Source organism: Helicoverpa armigera, chromosome 12, assembly GCF_030705265.1.
Source record: "Helicoverpa armigera isolate CAAS_96S chromosome 12, ASM3070526v1, whole genome shotgun sequence".
NCBI lineage: Eukaryota > Metazoa > Arthropoda > Insecta > Lepidoptera > Noctuidae > Helicoverpa > Helicoverpa armigera.
The window spans coordinates 524837-544712 of NC_087131.1; the positions used below are offsets into that span (position 1 = coordinate 524837).

The 19876-nt window shown below is 36.8% G+C and overlaps 1 protein-coding gene across 1 annotated transcript; it reads right to left on the reverse strand.

Moving 5' to 3' along the window:
• Positions 1-10002: 10002 nt before the first annotated feature.
• On the reverse strand, positions 10003-11887 carry LOC135117613 (uncharacterized). The gene is made up of 2 exons (XM_064037099.1): positions 11455-11887; positions 10003-11109 (listed from the first exon to the last, which is right to left on the reverse strand). The coding sequence occupies exons 1-2, from the start codon at positions 11633-11635 to the stop codon at positions 10244-10246; spliced, it is 1047 nt and encodes a 348-aa protein (XP_063893169.1). The 5' UTR covers positions 11636-11887; the 3' UTR covers positions 10003-10243.
• Positions 11888-19876: the final 7989 nt, after the last annotated feature.

Below are 19876 nucleotides of genomic sequence, written 5' to 3' on the forward strand. Positions count from 1 at the left end.
TTTACAAATCGGTAGTGTTTTATGGACCGGTTCGACCATCCGCGGGATTATTACGATCAAAAATAAACGCAATATATTTTCTTAGCATGAGTAGATCAACTTGACCTTTTTTAAAAAGAGAATTTAAACCAACATGGTCAAATGACAAAACCGCTAATTTCCTCTTACTTGCATCACAGCCCAAGCACGGCCGGTAATCACATGGATCATTGCGTAGCTAGCTCATCAGCCACGAATGACGAACTGGGGATCAGCCGCGTCATCTACCGGCTACACTCCTACATGCTTTTGTTTTCCAAAATCCTTTTTTGCCTTCGAACTTTCGTAGTTGCCCAATTTCTAGAATGATCTTTCGAACTTTCGGCCTTATTTGTTTTCGGGATCGAGGGATATGATAGTGTTCCGTATTTGATGTGGCTGATATCTTATTATTTGTGCGGTTTCTTATTAGAGTTATTCAATGTAGTTGGAAAGGAAAAACTTGCTTAGGCTGCACGATCTTTCATAAAGGCCAGTAGTTTGAGTATCCCGTTTTCCGACTGATAAATTGAGATCCCAAGTTCTAATTTCAGCCTATCATTGTTGAAGTCACGTGTCGTAAATAATTAGATGTAAATATTCCGGAGAGCTCCCTTTATACCATTTTGCGAGTTTAATTCCATTTTCCGAGAGTAGGCACGCTGCTCACTTGAAATAAATTAATTTAAAGAAGCACTGTTTAACAAAAGGTTTCTTTTTCATTCCCAGAGCATCGTAGACAAACACTTGGAATTTAATTTAAATGCAAGATTTAAACAGTACACGTAATACAAAGTAGTTAGTCAAGGAGAACAAAGATGGGACGTCTCTCAAGTCACAAGTACCAGGGTAGCATAACGTGACAGAGGAACAAAGACAAAAGTGCATATCCTCAAATCCTTGAAGAATGCTTTTGTTCTTAAATAAGGTAACAGACAAAGTAAGGAGTAAATCCAGTTAGGATGTATTTCGTCGGATAATACAGTAGTGAACTCCGAAGAAGTACTAGGATAACATAGGTGTAAACGAGTGAACTGTTAATCAAATGCTTTGATTACATGACTGGTGCCATGATTTGTAAAATATTATCAGCTTATCATTTGCTTGTCATGACAAATGACAAATATATTAATACTTCGAAGCCGTAGGCGGGTTAAGTGTTATAAGGATATAACATGAGCCATTTAATATATTTTCCACGCCAGGAGGTGAACCTTGAATCGGATGCTGGTCTAAAAATAAACCGATGAGTTAGATCGAAAGTGGGTTATTTTATTTCTACAGTGGATTATTGTCTTTTTAAGCTGGAATTAAGATATTTAAGCAAATAATTTGAAAAGACAAGAAACCACAAATTAAAAAACTTAATCCAAACCAGACCATTACAAAAAAGAAACAAACCCCTCGACCTCCATTACCTCCTTAATAAAATAACAATTAAACAGGGGCATCGTTCTAAACAATTCTTTTTATATCGTAAAGGGTCCTCCACACGAGTCGTCCGTACGTCACAAAGAGCTGTGCGCCCGTTTCGCCTTTGTTGTAGCGTGTGACGCGGCTTTTGACTGACGGAGCGTCTTGGAGTGCCACGTTATGTCTTCGTACGAAATATTCGGGACAATGCACTGTTTTGTTTGTCTGTCTGTGCGCTTGTGTGTTTGTTTGTACGTGATTAAGATGAATGGTGATTATTGTTTGTGTTGGAAAGAATATTTTTAGTTGGAGGTTTTAGGGGGTTTAGGTACAGCATGACGTGACCAAATCACCACGTTAGTAAAAAAGTTATTTTTCTATAAGTAACTTTTTGTTTTCAGTGTCTCTTACCATTTCTTCGCAAAGGGTTAAGCAAAAGCTAAATAGGTACTGATTTTTATTATTATCTTTTAATAATACTGGACAATTATCTTGTACTCACTTTATATTTTCAGCGTTGTTTTACTATATTAATACAATTTCAATAATTGACTGCATTAAAAACGAAAAAGCATCCCAATACTCCTCCAGAAGTGTTTCAAAACGTTCAAATGGTCATCTAATGACGTCCCGATGACGACATAATAAATAACATAAAGACATAAAACTGTCCAAGTTATTGTTCGAAGGTCCCTGGAGGTCCCTCTTGTCCTCATCCAACATAAAGGAACTGTTTGAACTTCAATTAGCAAGAAGCCGTAGTATTTTAATGTGAGTTTCTGAAATAGAATCCCAGTAATTACGTTAATGATTTGTTTATGTAGTATACCGCCTTTTCTTCCTGTTAGTAATATGACTTGGAGATAAGTAGTGTGTCACTTTGATGTTGGGGACGCAATAAATATTTTTTAAATTGTTCGGGTGAATTTTATGTTAGTGTTCTGTATAGGTGCATTGACCATTCATAATTAAAAAGGTAGGATACACACACAACATAGATTTCTGCATTCAGTGCCTACCAAACCAACAACCAGATAACACGTCACTGTCACATTGTTATAATAAAAATATTAGGATAGTATAAAGATCTACACATATTAAGTAACATATTTAAACTGCATTATTAGTCTAGATTCACAAATCCAAAATCATTTTAACTTACTGACTTTGTGGTCTGTATCACAGGGGTACAATATCTTCAACAGAGTGAAGTCAAACACATTAAGCAGTTAACAGGCTACACAAGACGCGCCTGCAACCGCACTGTGTCGGAGTTAGCCTGCAGCCACACACGTGAACTCGGACACCCTTGGGCTGTGGTATAGGGAGGCTGATGTATCGATGGATTATCGATAACTAGCCGTTTTCCCGCGGTTTCACCCACGTCCCGTGGGAGCTGCTGCTCGCACCGGGATAAAATACGGCCTATGTTACTCGCAGATAATAAACCTTTGTAATGATGAAAGAATATTTAAAATCGGTCCAGTAGTTTTTGAGTTTATCCATTACAACTAAACAAACAAACAAACAAAGTTTTCCTCTTTATAAGATGAGTATAGATTGAATTTTGTGTTTTTTTGGAAATTCATAATCTTGTTAGCAATGACAGAAAATCTTTTATATCATAGATATTTCTGCGTTGAACATATTAGATGTATAGGTGGACTGATATAAAGGATTATAAACCTACGGTCAATACCCTAAGTCGTGTGAGTAATATTTATATTATACACAGTTCAATTTTCCGTTGCAATAGATAAACTTCAGAACCTTTTTTATGGTTTTTTATGCTTGGTGGTTAAGCAAGATATGCACCGAAGATTATGTTTAATAAGTGTTAAGAATTTATGATCACGCTCCTCTTAGGCAGTAACTATAATTTATAAATAAAATGCCTAACATAGCAATTCATTTGCAAAATATTGCATAATTATAATCAGCGAATATGTTTCGTATCACCAAATTACCGTGTATCAGGCGCGAACACCTGTTCACACTGACTATCTGTAATATCGATAGCTTTATCGATAGTGGCTACAAATCCCTATTCCACTCAAATCTATTAGCCGATAATAATCCAATATGCAACCGAAATTCCCAAGACAATATTCACTAGTTCAGAAATACGACTAGCGTTGATTTCAATTTAATTAATCTAGGCGAATTTAGTTTGATTGTTATTGCTATGAACAATATATTTCGCATAGAAAATTATGATAAAAGTATTAAATCTCAAGAAGAGAAGAATAATGGTCTTAATAGACCTTCATATTATTTAGGTTTCAAAATAGCAGTTGCACATTATTTATTAATATTGCACATGTGAAACAGTGTCTTTAAAAAAACCTCAATCCATCTATAACACAGGCAGACTCGTATACAGAATTCTGTGCCAAATATTATCACATACTGCCAGGGTTACCTAAAGAGGATTTCACAATATAATGTACTAAACGTAGTACTAACAAGCAGTATTTAGCACCAACATATTCCTGTCTTCACTAACTCGAGCACAGAGCTAAACAATGTCTCAATAGCTATCTGCTTCAATATTGACAGACAAACCAATGTACCAACGCTAGTATTGGCAAGCAGTACGATAGTATTACAGGTTAACTCAAACTCGAGTGGGGTAGATAGTATTACAACTGGATTTACAACTAGCTAAATAGCTTTGATAAATCAATCATCAATGAATTTTGGGATACCTAGATTTAAAATAGAGGAGATCCTTTGAAGAACTGGAATAACTGACTAAGGTCAGGGGGTAAACTCGTTGAAATGACAATAGGTCATATAATACGAAGAAACCATGCCTCTATAGAATTGATCGCTGGAGACAACGGACTGGTAAACGCAGAGTAAAAAGTTGGTCAGATGATATGATAAATTTCTTGATTTAATTTTTTGATTTTTTTTTAAATCAGTGGAGAAGGCCTATGTTCTGATATCATCATGTTGAGCTTACTTGTTTTGTAAGCTGATCTCCAATGGGATACGTATCATTATGTAGCTTGTTTTTGTTGTCTATAAACACACAGATCTTACCGTCGTTCGATTTTGATGGCTAATATTCAAAGAATTGGCTTGATTGAGCAAATTTTTGCCAGTAAGAACCCCAAAGGTTTGTAACTTCAAAAAAGTGATCGGCTATATTCGTCACGACCTGAAAAACCTGTACAAAAACGGGGCCACCGCAGTATTAAGTTACAAATCTCCTGTCCATCTGCCGGTTTTAATCCTCTAGTGTTCGTTGAACCAGTAAACTGTCAATTAAAAGGTAAAAATAACCCGTAGGTAAGTTAAGCCGGAACGTAGCAGATATTTGCTCAACTAACCTGAACCAAGATATAAGGAAAGACTGAGGAAGTGCGATTTAGAAGTGGTTCCCTTAAAGGTACAATTTCATTTGATTGTTATTGCAATAAACGGGCTTTTAAATAAAAACTACTTTTACGGATTTTATCACGGTTATATTTATTTCAGATCCTTTACAGCATCCATGGTCACGGGCAGACTGGCTTTTTCAGAACGTTTTAGTTGCCAGATTTATCTTCATGTTAATTGTTTAATTGAAAATTAAACAACCAAATATCAGTTTCGTAATAATCTCATATGGCGTTCGTGTTATTATTTTCTTCATGTTACCCCATCCAATAACTCAATATTGTTACTGAAAAAAACACTGTAATACATGTACGACAGAACACCACTTAAGCTTTTTATATTCCAAATATTTCTTGGAAAATGTTCTTCAATAAACGTGTAACAAAGAAACTGAGTCTTTCATGTTTCGGGAATACAATTTTTTGGGAGACAAAGGGTTAGTTCCATATTGAAGTAATAGGTACCGATTGGGGTCAATTGAGTTATTCCATAGATTCATGTTTCGTACCAACTGGACCGTAGAAGACTCAGTTGGTTCCAATAAAATCCTACTTACCTATATCTTTTTGTATTCAGACTTCTATGAAAAGTAATTCGGGATTATTCATTTATTCGACTTTTCTTTCTTATATAAATGTCACACTGTTGAAAGTTTGGTTGAGAAAACTCATTTAGAGAAGTTTTTGTTTCGTAAGTGAGATAGACTTTTCAATTAGGCATGAAAATCCATTATGTTATTAAGTTTGCCTAAACGTTATTGATTTGTTAATGGACTGCAAATTGAAAAATCGTAAACAAATTACATTATTTACATTATTATTCTGACCGCAACGTTTAAAAAAAGAAATGATAAAAAAGAAACAGATCATCCTCCGAGCCCATTTTTCCCAAACTATGTTGGGGTCGGCTTCCAGTCTAACCGGATTCAGCTGAGTACCAGTGCTTTACAAGAAGCGACTACCTATCTGACCTCCTCAACCCAGTTACCCGGGCAACCCGATACCCTTTGGTTAGACTGGTGTCAGACTTGCTGGCTTCTGACTACCCGTAACGACTGCCAAGGATGTTCAATGACAGCCGGGACCTACAGTTTAACGTGCCATCCGAAACACAGTCATTGGTGTCTAAGATATACTTAGAAAGTACATACAAACTTAGAAAAATTGCATTGGTACTTGCCTGACCTGGAATCGAACCCGCGCCCTCATACTCGAGAGGTTGGTTCTTTGCCCACTAGGCCACCATGAAACAGATACCTACTGTATAATTGACGGCAATAACTAATTATTTAACTAGGAAGGACAATACGTATAAATGCAATAACTTAGAAACATAATTTTGGATCACTTTTTGTATTAAATTACAAGCAGATTCCCAACCGTATGAATGAAAATGAAACAAACACACATTCACATTCATAACATTACATGAGACCTTCTGACCCTAAACTTCCAACCTTACACGCAGAAGGCGACATAAAGATCTTATGTAAATATGTACAATCCAATCAGAAATGTGCAGTATGCCAAAATTTTGTGCCCCCAAATGAGGGTATATTTACTAAGGACCTGCTGTATCAGCGGCACCTATCACTCCTTTCTTTATTGGCCCAACGAAGGTACCTGAAGGGACTTCAATGCCCAGACTCTGCAAAACCTTGGTTTTAATCTTGTCAAGTTAAAGTAAATTCTTGTGAAATGATAATGAATTTGTACCTAATGACAGGGTTTTGCATTTTTGCTGTTTTTAATTTTGTGATTGTTTTTGTCTGTTTTTATACCACACTGAGATGTTAATTGCAGTTCATTCAGATTTTTTATCCTCCTAGCACTGATTCTACTGTAAAAAAATTTAACGACGAATAAAAAGATGTAACAACTACAAGTCCTAAAAATAACTCGTATTTACCATTAAACAAACCCCAATGAAGAGATAAGTCTAATATTCAATAATGTATTTGCGCACTTTACTCGTCTATTTAACCTCCAAAAAAATAAAAGAAGAACGCACATCTCTAAAACAAAATCCGACTCCCTCATTTCAATTAAGAATCAAACGAACTCACCTTGTGAAGTTTGATGTCTAATTATACGAGTGTCTTGACCGAAGATGATTACAGTTTACATGCAGCAGTACGCGAGTTGATGCTGTCCTAATCACACTTTTATAGCTTATTTAAATATGCTTTTAGACCTGACAAAAATATAAAAGTATTTTTATGACTAATTTTTTCCCACCACTATGCACTCCGCCATGACACTACCGACCTGTAACGTCATTATTTAGAGCAGAATTTTTTCGATAGTTCTTGGGTAACATATAAGGGCGGGTGGGAGTGTAATCATCTTCGGTCAAGACACTCGTATAATTAGACATCAAACTTCACAAGGTGAGTTCGTTTGATTCTTAATTATACTTCGTATCTCTCCCGAAGATGATTACAGTTTACATGCAGATGTTTAGAGCATCGAAAAAATTAAACATTGAAGCGATCAATCAGCCTTATATTTCAAAAGTTTACAAATCAAATTCTTATATTACAATCATTCAAAAATTGCATTTACAAATTCAGATTCTGAAGTTTATACATCTTTATTTTTGTTTATGTTGAAGTTGATACATCTTTATTATAATATTTTAGAAATACATGAGAGGATTCAGACCAGCCTGCGGCTTTACGGATAACTTCTAAATTAACACCCTTTCGGTGAGCAGCGGACGTGGACGCATGTCGCGTGCTATGAGCACCATACAATTTTGTGTCTATGCCACTCTGTTCTAAGATAAGCTTAACCCAGTGCGATAACGTTTGCGAACACACTCTTTTATGTGGTTTTTGATAACTAATAAAAATGTATTCTTCTTGAAGACGTAGAAATGAAGTTTTATCTATATAATGCTTAAGAGTTACAGCTGGACAAACTTTAGGATTCTCCTTTATGTATGGTAACACAATCAGTGGTTGGTGGATACCAGGCCTAGAGGTTTTAATCAAATCATCAATTTTTATGATTATTTTCTCTGAGTCAAATGTAATGTTTTTAATTTTAATTAAACTAAGTGTTTGCATTCTTTGAGCAGACGCTAAGGCAAGCAGAGTTATAGTTTTAAGTGATAGATTTTTTAATGTTAGTGAATCGTTAGGAAAATAATTTGATAAGTAATCTAATACCAATTTTGGGTCCCAAGTGGCATTATATTTTGATAGAGGTGGTTTTAACCGGTAAACACCCTTGAAAAACCTTTTAGTATTATCATTACATGTCACGTCCTGACCTAATAGTATAGACAACGCTGAACGATGGCTGTTCAGTGTGCTGTAGCTAGCACCTAAATTAAATTTTTCAGTCAGATATTGAAGTAATATTGTACTATTGGAATCACAGAAATCTAGTTTATTATCTTTGCAATAAAGCCACCATGACCTTAGTGAACTATTATATTGATTAAGAGTATTTGATGAGAAGGAGGCCATCATTATATCGATAGAGACACTTGGAATTCCTCGCCTCACCATGGACTGCCTGATAATCTCCCTGCCATCAGGGTAAGACTGTTGCTCAGGGGGTGTTCCTCCCTGAAAGGGGAAAATAATAGATTTTTATTAGGTTCGAAATATAATACTTTTGATGTTAGCAAGTTTGACCATACTGGGTACCACGGCTGTGTAGGCCAGAACGGCACTACTACAATCCCCTCAGCTTTATCAGTTTTAATTTTCTGTAAGACCTTGGAAATAAGGCTAAAAGGTGGAAAGGCATAGAATCTTATATTACTCCAATTAAATGTGAAAGCGTCAATGACCTCGGAATTTGGGTCTAGCTTCCATGAGGCGTATCTCGAACATTTACGGTTTTGCATACTTGCAAATAGGTCAAATTCAGGAGTACCTAACGAAGAAGTTATTTGATGAAATGCATATTCGGCTAGCTCCCATTCAGTGTCCATGTTACATGTCTGACGTGATTCGAAATCAGCTACTATATTCTTACTAGACTGGATATATGATGCAAAAATATATATATTGCGTTTTTCACACCATTGCCATATGTCACGTGCAATACCGTTCAAATGAGTGAATTGAATTCCGCCCATTTTATTGATATAGGCGATGGCTGTTGTATTATCTACTCTGAGTAAGATATTACAATTTTTAAGATGTGACGCAAAGATTTTAAGGCCGTAGAATGCTGCTAATAGTTCTAGAGTGTTAATATGTTGTGATAACTGGGAGTAGTTCCAATGGCCATTCGCAGTTTTGTTATTGCAAGCTACCCCCCAACCCGTGTTTGATGCGTCGCTAAATATTTCTAAAATGTAATCGTTAGTTTGAAAGGAACAGAACGAGGAGTCAATGTGATCCCTCCACCAAATCAAGTCATTTTTAATGTTATCTGGCAATATCATGTATTTATTGTAATTATTAGAGTAATCAAGTGCTAGAAATTTTTCTCTTTCAAATAGTTTTGTGTACAGCCAACCGTATTTAACAGCCGGACACGCTGACGTCAGTAATCCTAAAAATTTTGCAAATACCCTAATTGTGCATTTTTTTGATCGTAACAGGTTATTAGTTAATAATTTTATGCGATCTTTCTTTTGTTTAGGTAACGTTAAGCACATATTAACAGTATCAAATATAAAGCCTAAAAATGTACACTTATGTTTTGGATACAATTGACTTTTGTCATCGTTTATTAAGAAACCGAGTTTAGCCAATAGATCTTTTGTTGTTTCTATATTATTAAGACAACTGTGATAAGAGTTACCGATACACAAAAAATCGTCTATATAATTAACTGACAGATGTCGCAGTGAGCGCAAATAGTGTAATACAGGTTTTATTAACTTTGTGAATACATAGGGTGCAGTACAAAGTCCGAACGGTAATACATTAAACTCAAATAGCTCATTATGAAATAGGACTGAATCCCAACTAAATCGGAGGTAGATTCTGTCGCTTTTTGCAATGGACACTAAAAAGTATGCGTCTTTTAAGTCTAATGTTGCCATATAACAGTCTTGGTCAAGTAATTTAAGGGCTGTGCGATAGTCTTCCATTTTAAAATGGTTGGTAATTATGAATTTATTCAGTTCCTTTAAATTCAAGATAAAGCGATGTTTTCCGTTAGCCTTAGGAATGGTAAAAATAGGTGAAACAAATTGTTTTCACATGGGGTGCAGCGAGAAATAAAACCTGCTTCTAACATTTCAGAAATACACTCATCAATAACCTTCGTTTCTATTAGCGTGTAGGGTTTTGGTTTTGGAATATTTGTCTGATATGGATCACAACGGAATGGAATCCTGTACCCCTTAATCCAAGACAGGATAGTTTTGTCGTTTGTGATGCGAAGCCATTCGTGATAAAAGTACCGGAGTCTACCGGCTGTGGGTATATTATTAATTACCTGTGATGGAGTTGTTAACTTCGTCGAGATTGTGGGTAATTGTGCCGCGGCCGTGTCTTCCTCGTCGTCGGTACACGACGCTGGTCTCGTGGCGCCGACGGCGGTGGTGGCTGGCGCCGATTTTGGCTGGGGTACACTCGCGGTTCGGCGGCTGGTGCACGCAGTGCCCCCCAAGCGTTTAAAGATCCAGGGTAACGAGATGTGGATGTGCTGGGTTGCCCGCGCTGTGGCTGATTAGACTTGGCTGTGTTTGAGCTAAATCTAAGCTCTGAGGCAGACATTGATATGGCCTTGGATGATTTTAGATATTCAGACAAGTTAGCACCGAACAAATAATCATCTATTTTTGTATTTTTTATTATTTCTCGTTTTTGCTTGCTTAAGGAATTCACGATAGCAAATCTTCTAGAAAGAGATTCCCTATGATGTGTATCGCATAGCAGGCGCCCAGCATCGCTCAGTATTTTTATGATTTCTTGAGGGACGTTGTCTTTTTGTGACAAGACTAAATTAAGTGCTTTGCCAATTGCTGAAATACAGCTGGACATTTGATTTTGTTTTTGTTCGCTGTACGAATCTCTTTTGATATTATTATCCGAGAGTGCTGATTTTATTTCCGGATTCAATAAAGGTGCTTTCATATTGGTGCAATTTTCAGCAGGCAGGTATTGTTTTAGAATATCGAGTTTCTCCTCCTTAGAAAGTCCATTAGTTAAGATGTGCTTCCACCTCGTAGCGATATCTTTATGTAAATGATCTCCAAAAGATTTATTTTGTGTAGGATCTGAGCCTAATAGTTGCAAAATATCTGGGTCCAGGTCCTCGCTTTCGTCTACTACTCCGTCGGTTTCTGTTTGCATCTCAACACTTGGGATCTCATCTGCAATTATGCAAAAATATATTTTACGTATGAGATTTTGTCATACCCAATACATATCCACACACGATAAACGTCGGGATAGCAATGTTAGCGTAAAACGCGCTGGATAACTATGTAGTTATCTGGCATCCACACACGATATACGTCGGGATAGCTCAACAGCAATGGGTACCCACACATGATAAACATGAGGGCCCATATAGTCAGTTGTGATTAATAGGTACACAGTAGTTTCTACATTCTCACATCTTATAAATGGCGGTAGATGAAAATAACTTTTTACTTAACTCACAATTTTTTCAAACAATGTTCTAAATAGCAGGGGAAATACGTTTAAGTACTCACCTCGAGGTTCGAGATCGCTAACAATATCCAGATGTGAAGACTGCGCAGGTGATAACGGCGGTTCATCATCGGACGTTGATGACGAAATTCTTCTTCGACTTTTAACTAGTTTTTTCACTTTTTTGTATAACTTTTCGACCGTATCATTATTATCCTTATCAGATCGCTTCCTTTTTCCCATTGTAAAATGTTTTTGTGAAGAGGAACGAATTTAGATGTGACTCGGACAACACAAAATCACGTAATGACGTTACAGGTCGGTAGTGTCATGGCGGAGTGCATAGTGGTGGGAAAAAATTAGTCATAAAAATACTTTTATATTTTTGTCAGGTCTAAAAGCATATTTAAATAAGCTATAAAAGTGTGATTAGGACAGCATCAACTCGCGTACTGCTGCATGTAAACTGTAATCATCTTCGGGAGAGATACGAAGTATAATTCCGAATCAGTTTGAATCAATCATTCAAAATAACAATTGAAGGTAGGAAAGTCGTAAATCATTAGAGCACTCGAGTATCGCTTCGACGTGAATAAGTTAACTGGACCCTAAGGCCCGAAATTAATTGGCATTCCACAGAATGACGGAGCCCAAAGTGGCAATAGCCTTGTCAAATTATTATGGGATTGAGTGATTAATTCGTGTTGTTGCTAATTCTATTGGGCATTATCAATGAAATAAAGCTGGTTGTTTTGGTCGTTTAAAAACGTTTTATTGGATTAAAATTGATCCTTTTTTTCATGTTACCATTTTCTGCCTTTCAGCTTTTGTAGTTTTTTATACACCACTAGCCTTTTTGTCGCGGTTTCATTCTTGTCCAGTGGGAACTACTGCCCATACCAGGATAAAATATAGCCTATGCTACTCAGGAGTGTAGCTTTCCAATGGTGACATAATCATTCAAATCGGTTCAGTTGTTTCGGTGTATTACCTACGGGTTATTTTTACCTTTGAATTGACAGTTTACTGGTTCAACGAACACTAGAGGATTAAAACCGGCAGATGGACAGGAGATTTGTAACTTAATATTCAAAATTAACAATCTTAGACACAAATCTAAAACTTTTTTCTTTAACACAACAATAATGACATTAAACAAGGAAAAAAGCGAATTAATCGTTCATATTGATTTTAAGACTTTAAAAAAAATATTTGTATTTAATGTACAGATTAAATATAAATAAAAAAGATTACTGAATTTTTGTGACTCTGTCTCATCAAAAGAAAATTTTAATTTTATTTTTTGTATAAACGAATAACGAATATTTAACTTCATCAATAATGTCAACAAAGAAACATAAATGCATTTCGACACCAAACCGTTTATGTTATTTTATATTAAAATCTTCTTTCAATCGAATATGTTAAAAAAACAAATGATATATTTAAATTCAATAATAACCTATTAACCACAACCCAGGTGGCGTGGCTTCGAGTGGACACGCAAACCATCCTCACAATAGCAGCCCACGTGATCACCAAGAACCACCGCGTCAGCGTCAGCCATGGAGACGGCGCGTGGACGCTCACGCTCAAGGAGATCGGCCCGGCTGATGGCGGTCGATATGTTATGGACCATGTGATTAATTCGGGCATTATTTATAATGCCCGAGCATTATGAATAATGTCTAGCTTTATCGGGCCAAGTGATTAATAACTATCTTAACTTCATTATTTATCACATTGCACGGGCATTATTATATTGCTACATGACAGTTGGGCAATTTGATAATAAAGCTATATTTTATGCGGTGCGAGGGTGGCAGTTGTTCTAATAAATAAATTCTATTACTCACTAAATATTTTATGATTATTGTTTCGAAAATTATATGTTCTTTTTTAATGGGAAATTATAAGTCTAACCACAAAATTATTTATTGGACAATTGTCATCTAATTTACTTACTCGGCATCGTTTTTCTTGATCTCATTTTTATTGCCTCGTTTTTTTTATGGTAAAATTTAATTTGGATTCAAAACATTGTATTAAAAATTGAAGTCAGTGACGAAAACGAATCGCTGCAAACCCGACTCCACGTAGTCTTGTCTGCCCTACCCCTAGAGTGCAATTCAAAAACGCGTAGGCGCGGAAGGGCGAGGCGGCCTGCTCGCATGGGACCGCCGGAGCCCCGCAGCGCCGGAGCCGTGACAGAAGCCATGCATGCTGCATATTGCATGCTTACTTCCATGCTGTGTGGTCTAATAATTAGTTGAAGTTAAATGTCAATAACAATAAAAAAATGAAATTAAATATGTTTATATTACTTTGCCCAAAAGGGCACGGGCAATATGTATAGTGCCCGGTCAATTTGATAATTTGAATAATTATTATCAAATTGCACTCTCATATTGGGCATTTTTCATAATGACCGGGCATTATGTATACTGCCCAATTTATCACTTGGTCCATAACAGATACATGTGCCAAGTCAACACCGAGCCGATGATGAGCCAGACACATCTGCTACAAGTCGTTGGTAAGTTTTAAACAGCTAGTAAACTAGTAGATAGCGGGCCAAGTGATCACGAAGAATCACCGCGTCAGCGTCAGCCACGGAGACGGGGTGTGGACGCTCACGCTAAACGAGACCGGCCCGGCGGATGGCGGCCAATACATGTGTCAAGTCAACACCGAGCCGATGATGAGCCAGACACATCTGCTGCAAGTCGTTGGTAAGTATTCAATAGCTAGTAAACTGGTAGATAGCCAGCCTCGTAATCACGAAGAACCATGGCGTCATACCTACATAGAATTGGGTATTCGAGTAAAAATACAGAACAAAAATGTTACGTTAAACTGTTATTCATTTTGTCACTCGGACGAATATTATTTTTGAACGCTTGTTTTTGTTAACAACAGCCTAAAAGTATTATGTATTTGCATTTTAGAATCAAATATCCGGAATAAAGCTATGTATATTTTTCCTAAAAAACCGCTCTAAATAAAATAGCTGTCTGGTTTTGTAACACGAAAACACATATCCAAAACTACTCTCATTTGATCAGGCTCACTAGTTTATCAGCCGCTAACACAAATCAATTAAGCAATAAATATAGTTGGCTGGCCGATACTTTATTTAGAAGAGCTAAGCGGTCCCTGAATAATGAACGATACATTATCGATATCGGTATTACCACAGATTATATAATAGTTACTACGTAACAGATAAATCACTCCATACAAAAAAGTCTATACCTACTGTTATAAGCACCTACAAGTTCCCCAACTACCTACAAATTCCTAGCTGCGTTATAAAATGAACCTTAAAAGCTCGATCGCTTGACCGCAACTGTGCCGTGGCCGTGCTTAGGGTTGCTTCTTACAATTTATTAATATCTAAGTAGGAAAACAAAGTAAAGCTCATTTTAAGATAGCCTTTTTTAAAACTGAGTTTTTAAATAAAAAGTAATATCAAGAATATTTTTCTTTAACATTTAACTATTGTATTGTATTTTTTTTTTTTTTTTTATTTCACACTTAATCATTTATTTACAAATAACTTTTTACAATAACTTAATAATAAATATATATACAACATACAACTAACTTATTACCTAATATATACACTTACTATAAATAAAAATATTTAAAAAATTGCATCAAAAAACTCCTCATCGCTGCCCACCGGGAGTGTACCCAAGAGGCTGGCAGCATTGCCACGTTGTATGGCAATGCTTACTTTTTGGCCAAAATAAAAACCAGCCCTTGGGTCACCTGAAGTGTCAGCAAGTCGCTTAGCGATATCCTTATATAGGAGATGAGCACTTGGACCCCACGGCCCGAGGGTTTCAACCCCAAACGGCTCAAAGGTATAGTTACCCACCAGGGTACTATATTTGCGCCGTTTGAGGTCCTCTGCAGCCGCAGCAGCGGAACCAGCACATCGCGCCGAGCTAGGAAGGTGAGATGGTGCAAGAGTATCGACACAGGTCGCGTCCCATACTAAAGACCTACCCATCTTCCACGGGAACAACGACATACCGTCTGGTCTCTTGCCATCGTCGCGTACCAGACCACTGGGTTCTAATATGGCTGGAACGCCGACGGCAACAAGAGCGCGACGGATTATGTCATTGATATTCGCATGCCGTGCAAAACGGCCGGCGCTGCGGCTACATGACAAGCCGTGGTGTCCAAGGCTGCTGACAGCTTCACCACATGGGCAGCGGTGAGGAGAGCAGCACGGAGCACCCAAACGCAAGCAAATAGCTAGCCGGAAAGTGGTGTCATCAAACAAGGTGCCTATGTTTGACGACGGAAGTGCCAGAAGCCATAAACCCGACTCCCATTCGCCCACAGCCAGAAGGCGCGCTCGCTCTGCAGAAGAAATTGACGTATTAATCAGATTATTCCGTGTAGCTCTGCAGAGCGGCTCATCCCACTGTCTCTGAGAGGATGGGTTGACGGGTAGATCAATATTCGGGCAGGTGATTTTCCAAGCCTCTACAGCCTCAGCCAGGCATGGTACCTCGCAATTGACCAGTGTGGAAGGGAGAATTTTCCTGGTCAATTTCTCAGTACCACGGACGGAGGATATAAAGGCCGGTAAACTTATACTAGAAATTTTGCGGACGCCAAGCCCTCCCATGCGAATGGGAAGAGTAGCCTGAACCCAGGCTCGGTCGTCTAGGGCCACATTTAAAATTGATGATAAAGTGTGTCTGATAATTTATTGCATTGTATTGCCTACTAAAATGGAGTATGGATGGATACATATTACTAAATATTACCTAATACGTAAGCATAGGTAAGTCTTAAGTAAAGCTTTCGTCAAAATCAAAGGCGGTTTCTAACTATTTTTCGAGCACAAGTGCCATACCCCATATGGTACAACTCCGTCGAGTGCTGATACCTACATACCTAAAATTGGTTTCTGCGTAGCGACACGCGTAATGTTCCGAGTCGTCATTAAGTTGGACCAGAACTATACCTACTTACACTCGAGATGTGTTTTGAGCTACAAAACTCACAATACAGTTCATCATACTTAATGTTCATGTTCATGTTATATATACGTTCATGTTCATCATACTTAATGAGCGCATCCGGCCGTGCTCTCGCTGTGGCGGAATATTGGGCTGACATAGTGTAGTCTCATATGACATGTCATCGACTCGAAAGAAGAAGAAGAAGTTCATATAGGTAACTAAGTAGGTATCTAAAGTAAAATAAGTACCTACCTAATGATCTCTGTTGTTAAAATCATAAAGTAGATAAGTAGGTATTAATTTATTTAAAAAAAATAGAATTACGAGATAAGTTCATACATATAAAATGTTTTTAAATCTTACAATAGTCGCATATAAACCAACACAATTCAAAATAATCCATCAGTTTGTGATTTAGCTTAAAAACCTAATAAAAACCAACAGCATAACATGCCGCGAAATAAAAATAATAATATTGTGTTGCACGCGGCGCGTGTGACTGTTGTGCGCCCTGAGCCGCGTGGGGCTACCGGTAACCCAGCGAGCGGTAGGCATTTATCGCGCGCAAGTACGTCGAGTGACAGAGGCCTGGTATTACTTTTATCCCGTATTTTGATAATGAGATATGTAAGAAAAGTAAGAAAACATATTAGCTTAGTCTGCACGTAGCTAGGCAAGATTCGGGAAAATTATTTATATAGGGAAAATATCAGACGCGTGAATTATTAATTCGTATACAACACGAACTATTTTATACTTTTCACATGTAGATAACCACTTCCGCAGTTAACTAATCACTATACATACCTGTAAAATGGAATCAATTTAAAATTTCTACTCACCATCTTGAAAACACAAATTTTCTCGTACACGTTACTCGATCACCAACTTACACTAAACATTGATTCACTCACTGCTCTTATTACCTTTTTCACATAACACTTCCACTGGCTCGATCACGAACAAAAAACAACACTTATTCACTCACTACACTAATTACCTATTTCACACAACACATTCACAATAAACACTTCACAATATTTACAAAACTTTACCGTTGCATAATATTGAAGGCGCGTCGATCGCCATTTACCGCCATTAACATTTTTTTTTTCAATTACCATAGTGTTTGACAGCCGCATGCCACAGATAACTAATGGCGTGACCACCTGTGTTTTGGCGCGATGCAGCCAATGTATATAATTTTTAAGCAGATTTTTTTTGTAATTTCTTTTTGTGTACCAATAAATTTAGACCCCTTCACGGTGATTTCAATATAAAAATGTTAACTTAAATACGAAAGTGAATAAACTGTATGGGACAGTCTAATGTGTCTAGACTATAATGTTAAAAAGATGATAACAATACATTGTAAACATAATGCATTCAGAAGTATTTTTTAGAAACCGAGTAGTCTAAGCAATATTTTTAGTGTTTGGGTAATTGATAATTGGAATTTTAATTGTATTTTACATGATATCTTAACAGATTATTGAAGAAGTTTTATTGTATTTATGTGAAACCCTAAGACGACCCACTGACTGAACGAGCTATTAATTCAACATTTATAATATATTTTAATTCTTATTTCAGATATAAATATTAACCAACCATGTCGTCACCGTCACTTGAAATCCAAATAGAAATAGTTCTGACCGAAAAAGCTGAGGCATGGATTATAGAGATGTATATTTCTTTCTCCAAGAAAGAAATACAAAATGAAAACCGGCAGAATCTTATGCCCCACCGCATTTGTATTCAACAACCCATTGTAGAAACTAGTGGACCATCTGAAATCGGTACTGCTCATGATGCGATAGAAGACAATTTAAAGGAGAAAGTTAATGAATTAGTGAAGCAAGTAGCAGCCTTAGAAGGAACGGTGAAGGCCTGGAGTCAATCAAAGTTCCTTCAAGGTCGTTCAGGTCATACTAAGTTAAAAACACTAGAAAAAATATGCTGGTACCATAGACGCTGGGGTTCGAAGGCATTGAAGTGTGTTCCACCATGTGGCTGGATAAAAGACGAGCCTGAGAAAGACTAAACACTAACAAAACAAAAAAATATCTTCCTGTATTACTTTGTAGTACAGATTTGAGACAATTACTCATAATGAACATTACACAAAAGTCTTCAACTGACACTATAGACTACAAAAATATCTCAAAACATATAATAACGATTTACAGGAATAAAAAACAATAACACTATCCCAGTGGTTGTACAGCGGGAGGCGACATTGGATCGATTATCGTCGGATCACGTCCGTCGGGGAGACTTGTACACCTGAATGATATTGTGGATTATGTTAGCGGCACCAGCGAGAAATCTATTCTGATTGTATTTATTATATATTTTGAAATTAAAAACCTGTTTTACTATTTGTCTATGTGTGTCTGCATATTCTGAAAAAACGAGGTGCTCAGTTTGACCTGTATGTTTGGGCACGATTATCTCATGTTTGGCCGAATCAATTTTGATGGGGTTTTCAGCAAAGTATTCGTCAGACTTAGGAGAAGGTTTTAGGTACATTATTGAAGTAGGTTTTATTTTTTGTCAAAAAGATTTTCAGTCATTTGATCTTGAATGAAAAATTTTCATATAGATATTTTTTTATGGTTAATTGGTCAAAAATCATCCATTACTGGTCCAAATGCAAAGCTTTTGTATATTAAAGTATCGGAGGTTCTTCACTTTTTAACTGGTCAATACAAAATTAAATTTCGAGTTACCTACATAAATTGCATAATTTTATATTACAATTTCATTTCAAAAAATATTTTCACAAATATTCAGCTAAGATGCTTCAAATCCACCAACTGCTTACCCCCTAAAAACCCAGTGCTATCAGAATACTCCTGACAGCAATCTTATCCAAGTTCCAAATCAATATCTCTTTGGCTAACACTGTTTAATTCATCACGCCTCCCTCCGCAGTCGGGAATACAAAACTAATCCGGTTTCGGGTCAGATCGCGTTAGGCCTACATAATAAAGGTTTGTTCATATCTACCAGCACTTTACGTGGTAGTTAGGCATAGGTCAGACAACAGTTTTCATATAAAGAATATCATAGGATCAATGGCACACCTACAGACTGAAATAAAAAAAAAACGCATCAAAATCGGTTTGGCCAAACGCGAGATTGTCGCGCAGTTGCATACTTAAATATGTACGGGTCAAACAGAGAATCTAGTTTTCTTAGAAGTTAATTAATTAGCTTAAAATAAGGGGCATATCCATCTGATATGGTTAAAACGTTAAACATATTAACATTCATTCAATTCAAGTACTTACGTGACATGTGCAGATAGGGATAGTACCTACACGGGAGTGCGTACGGTTTGTTTGTACATAAGAGAGTACATAAGGATATATACGTACATGTTTTCAGTGTATGAAAATTTTGGGTACACTCAATATCTACAGATGTGAACTTACCTTAACACTATTATTGACGTTTACTTACAGGGTTGTCGTGTGTCTGTAAGTTCGTT

Excerpts from the sequence above, each read along its gene's own strand:
- LOC135117613 (XM_064037099.1), bottom strand. The coding sequence starts at position 11,635 with ATGGGAAAAAGGAAGCGATCTGATAAGGATAATAATGATACGGTCGAA. Across the intron at positions 11,110-11,454 it reads TAGCGATCTCGAACCTCGAG|ATGAGATCCCAAGTGTTGAG; the intron begins GTGAGTACTTAA and ends GCATAATTGCAG.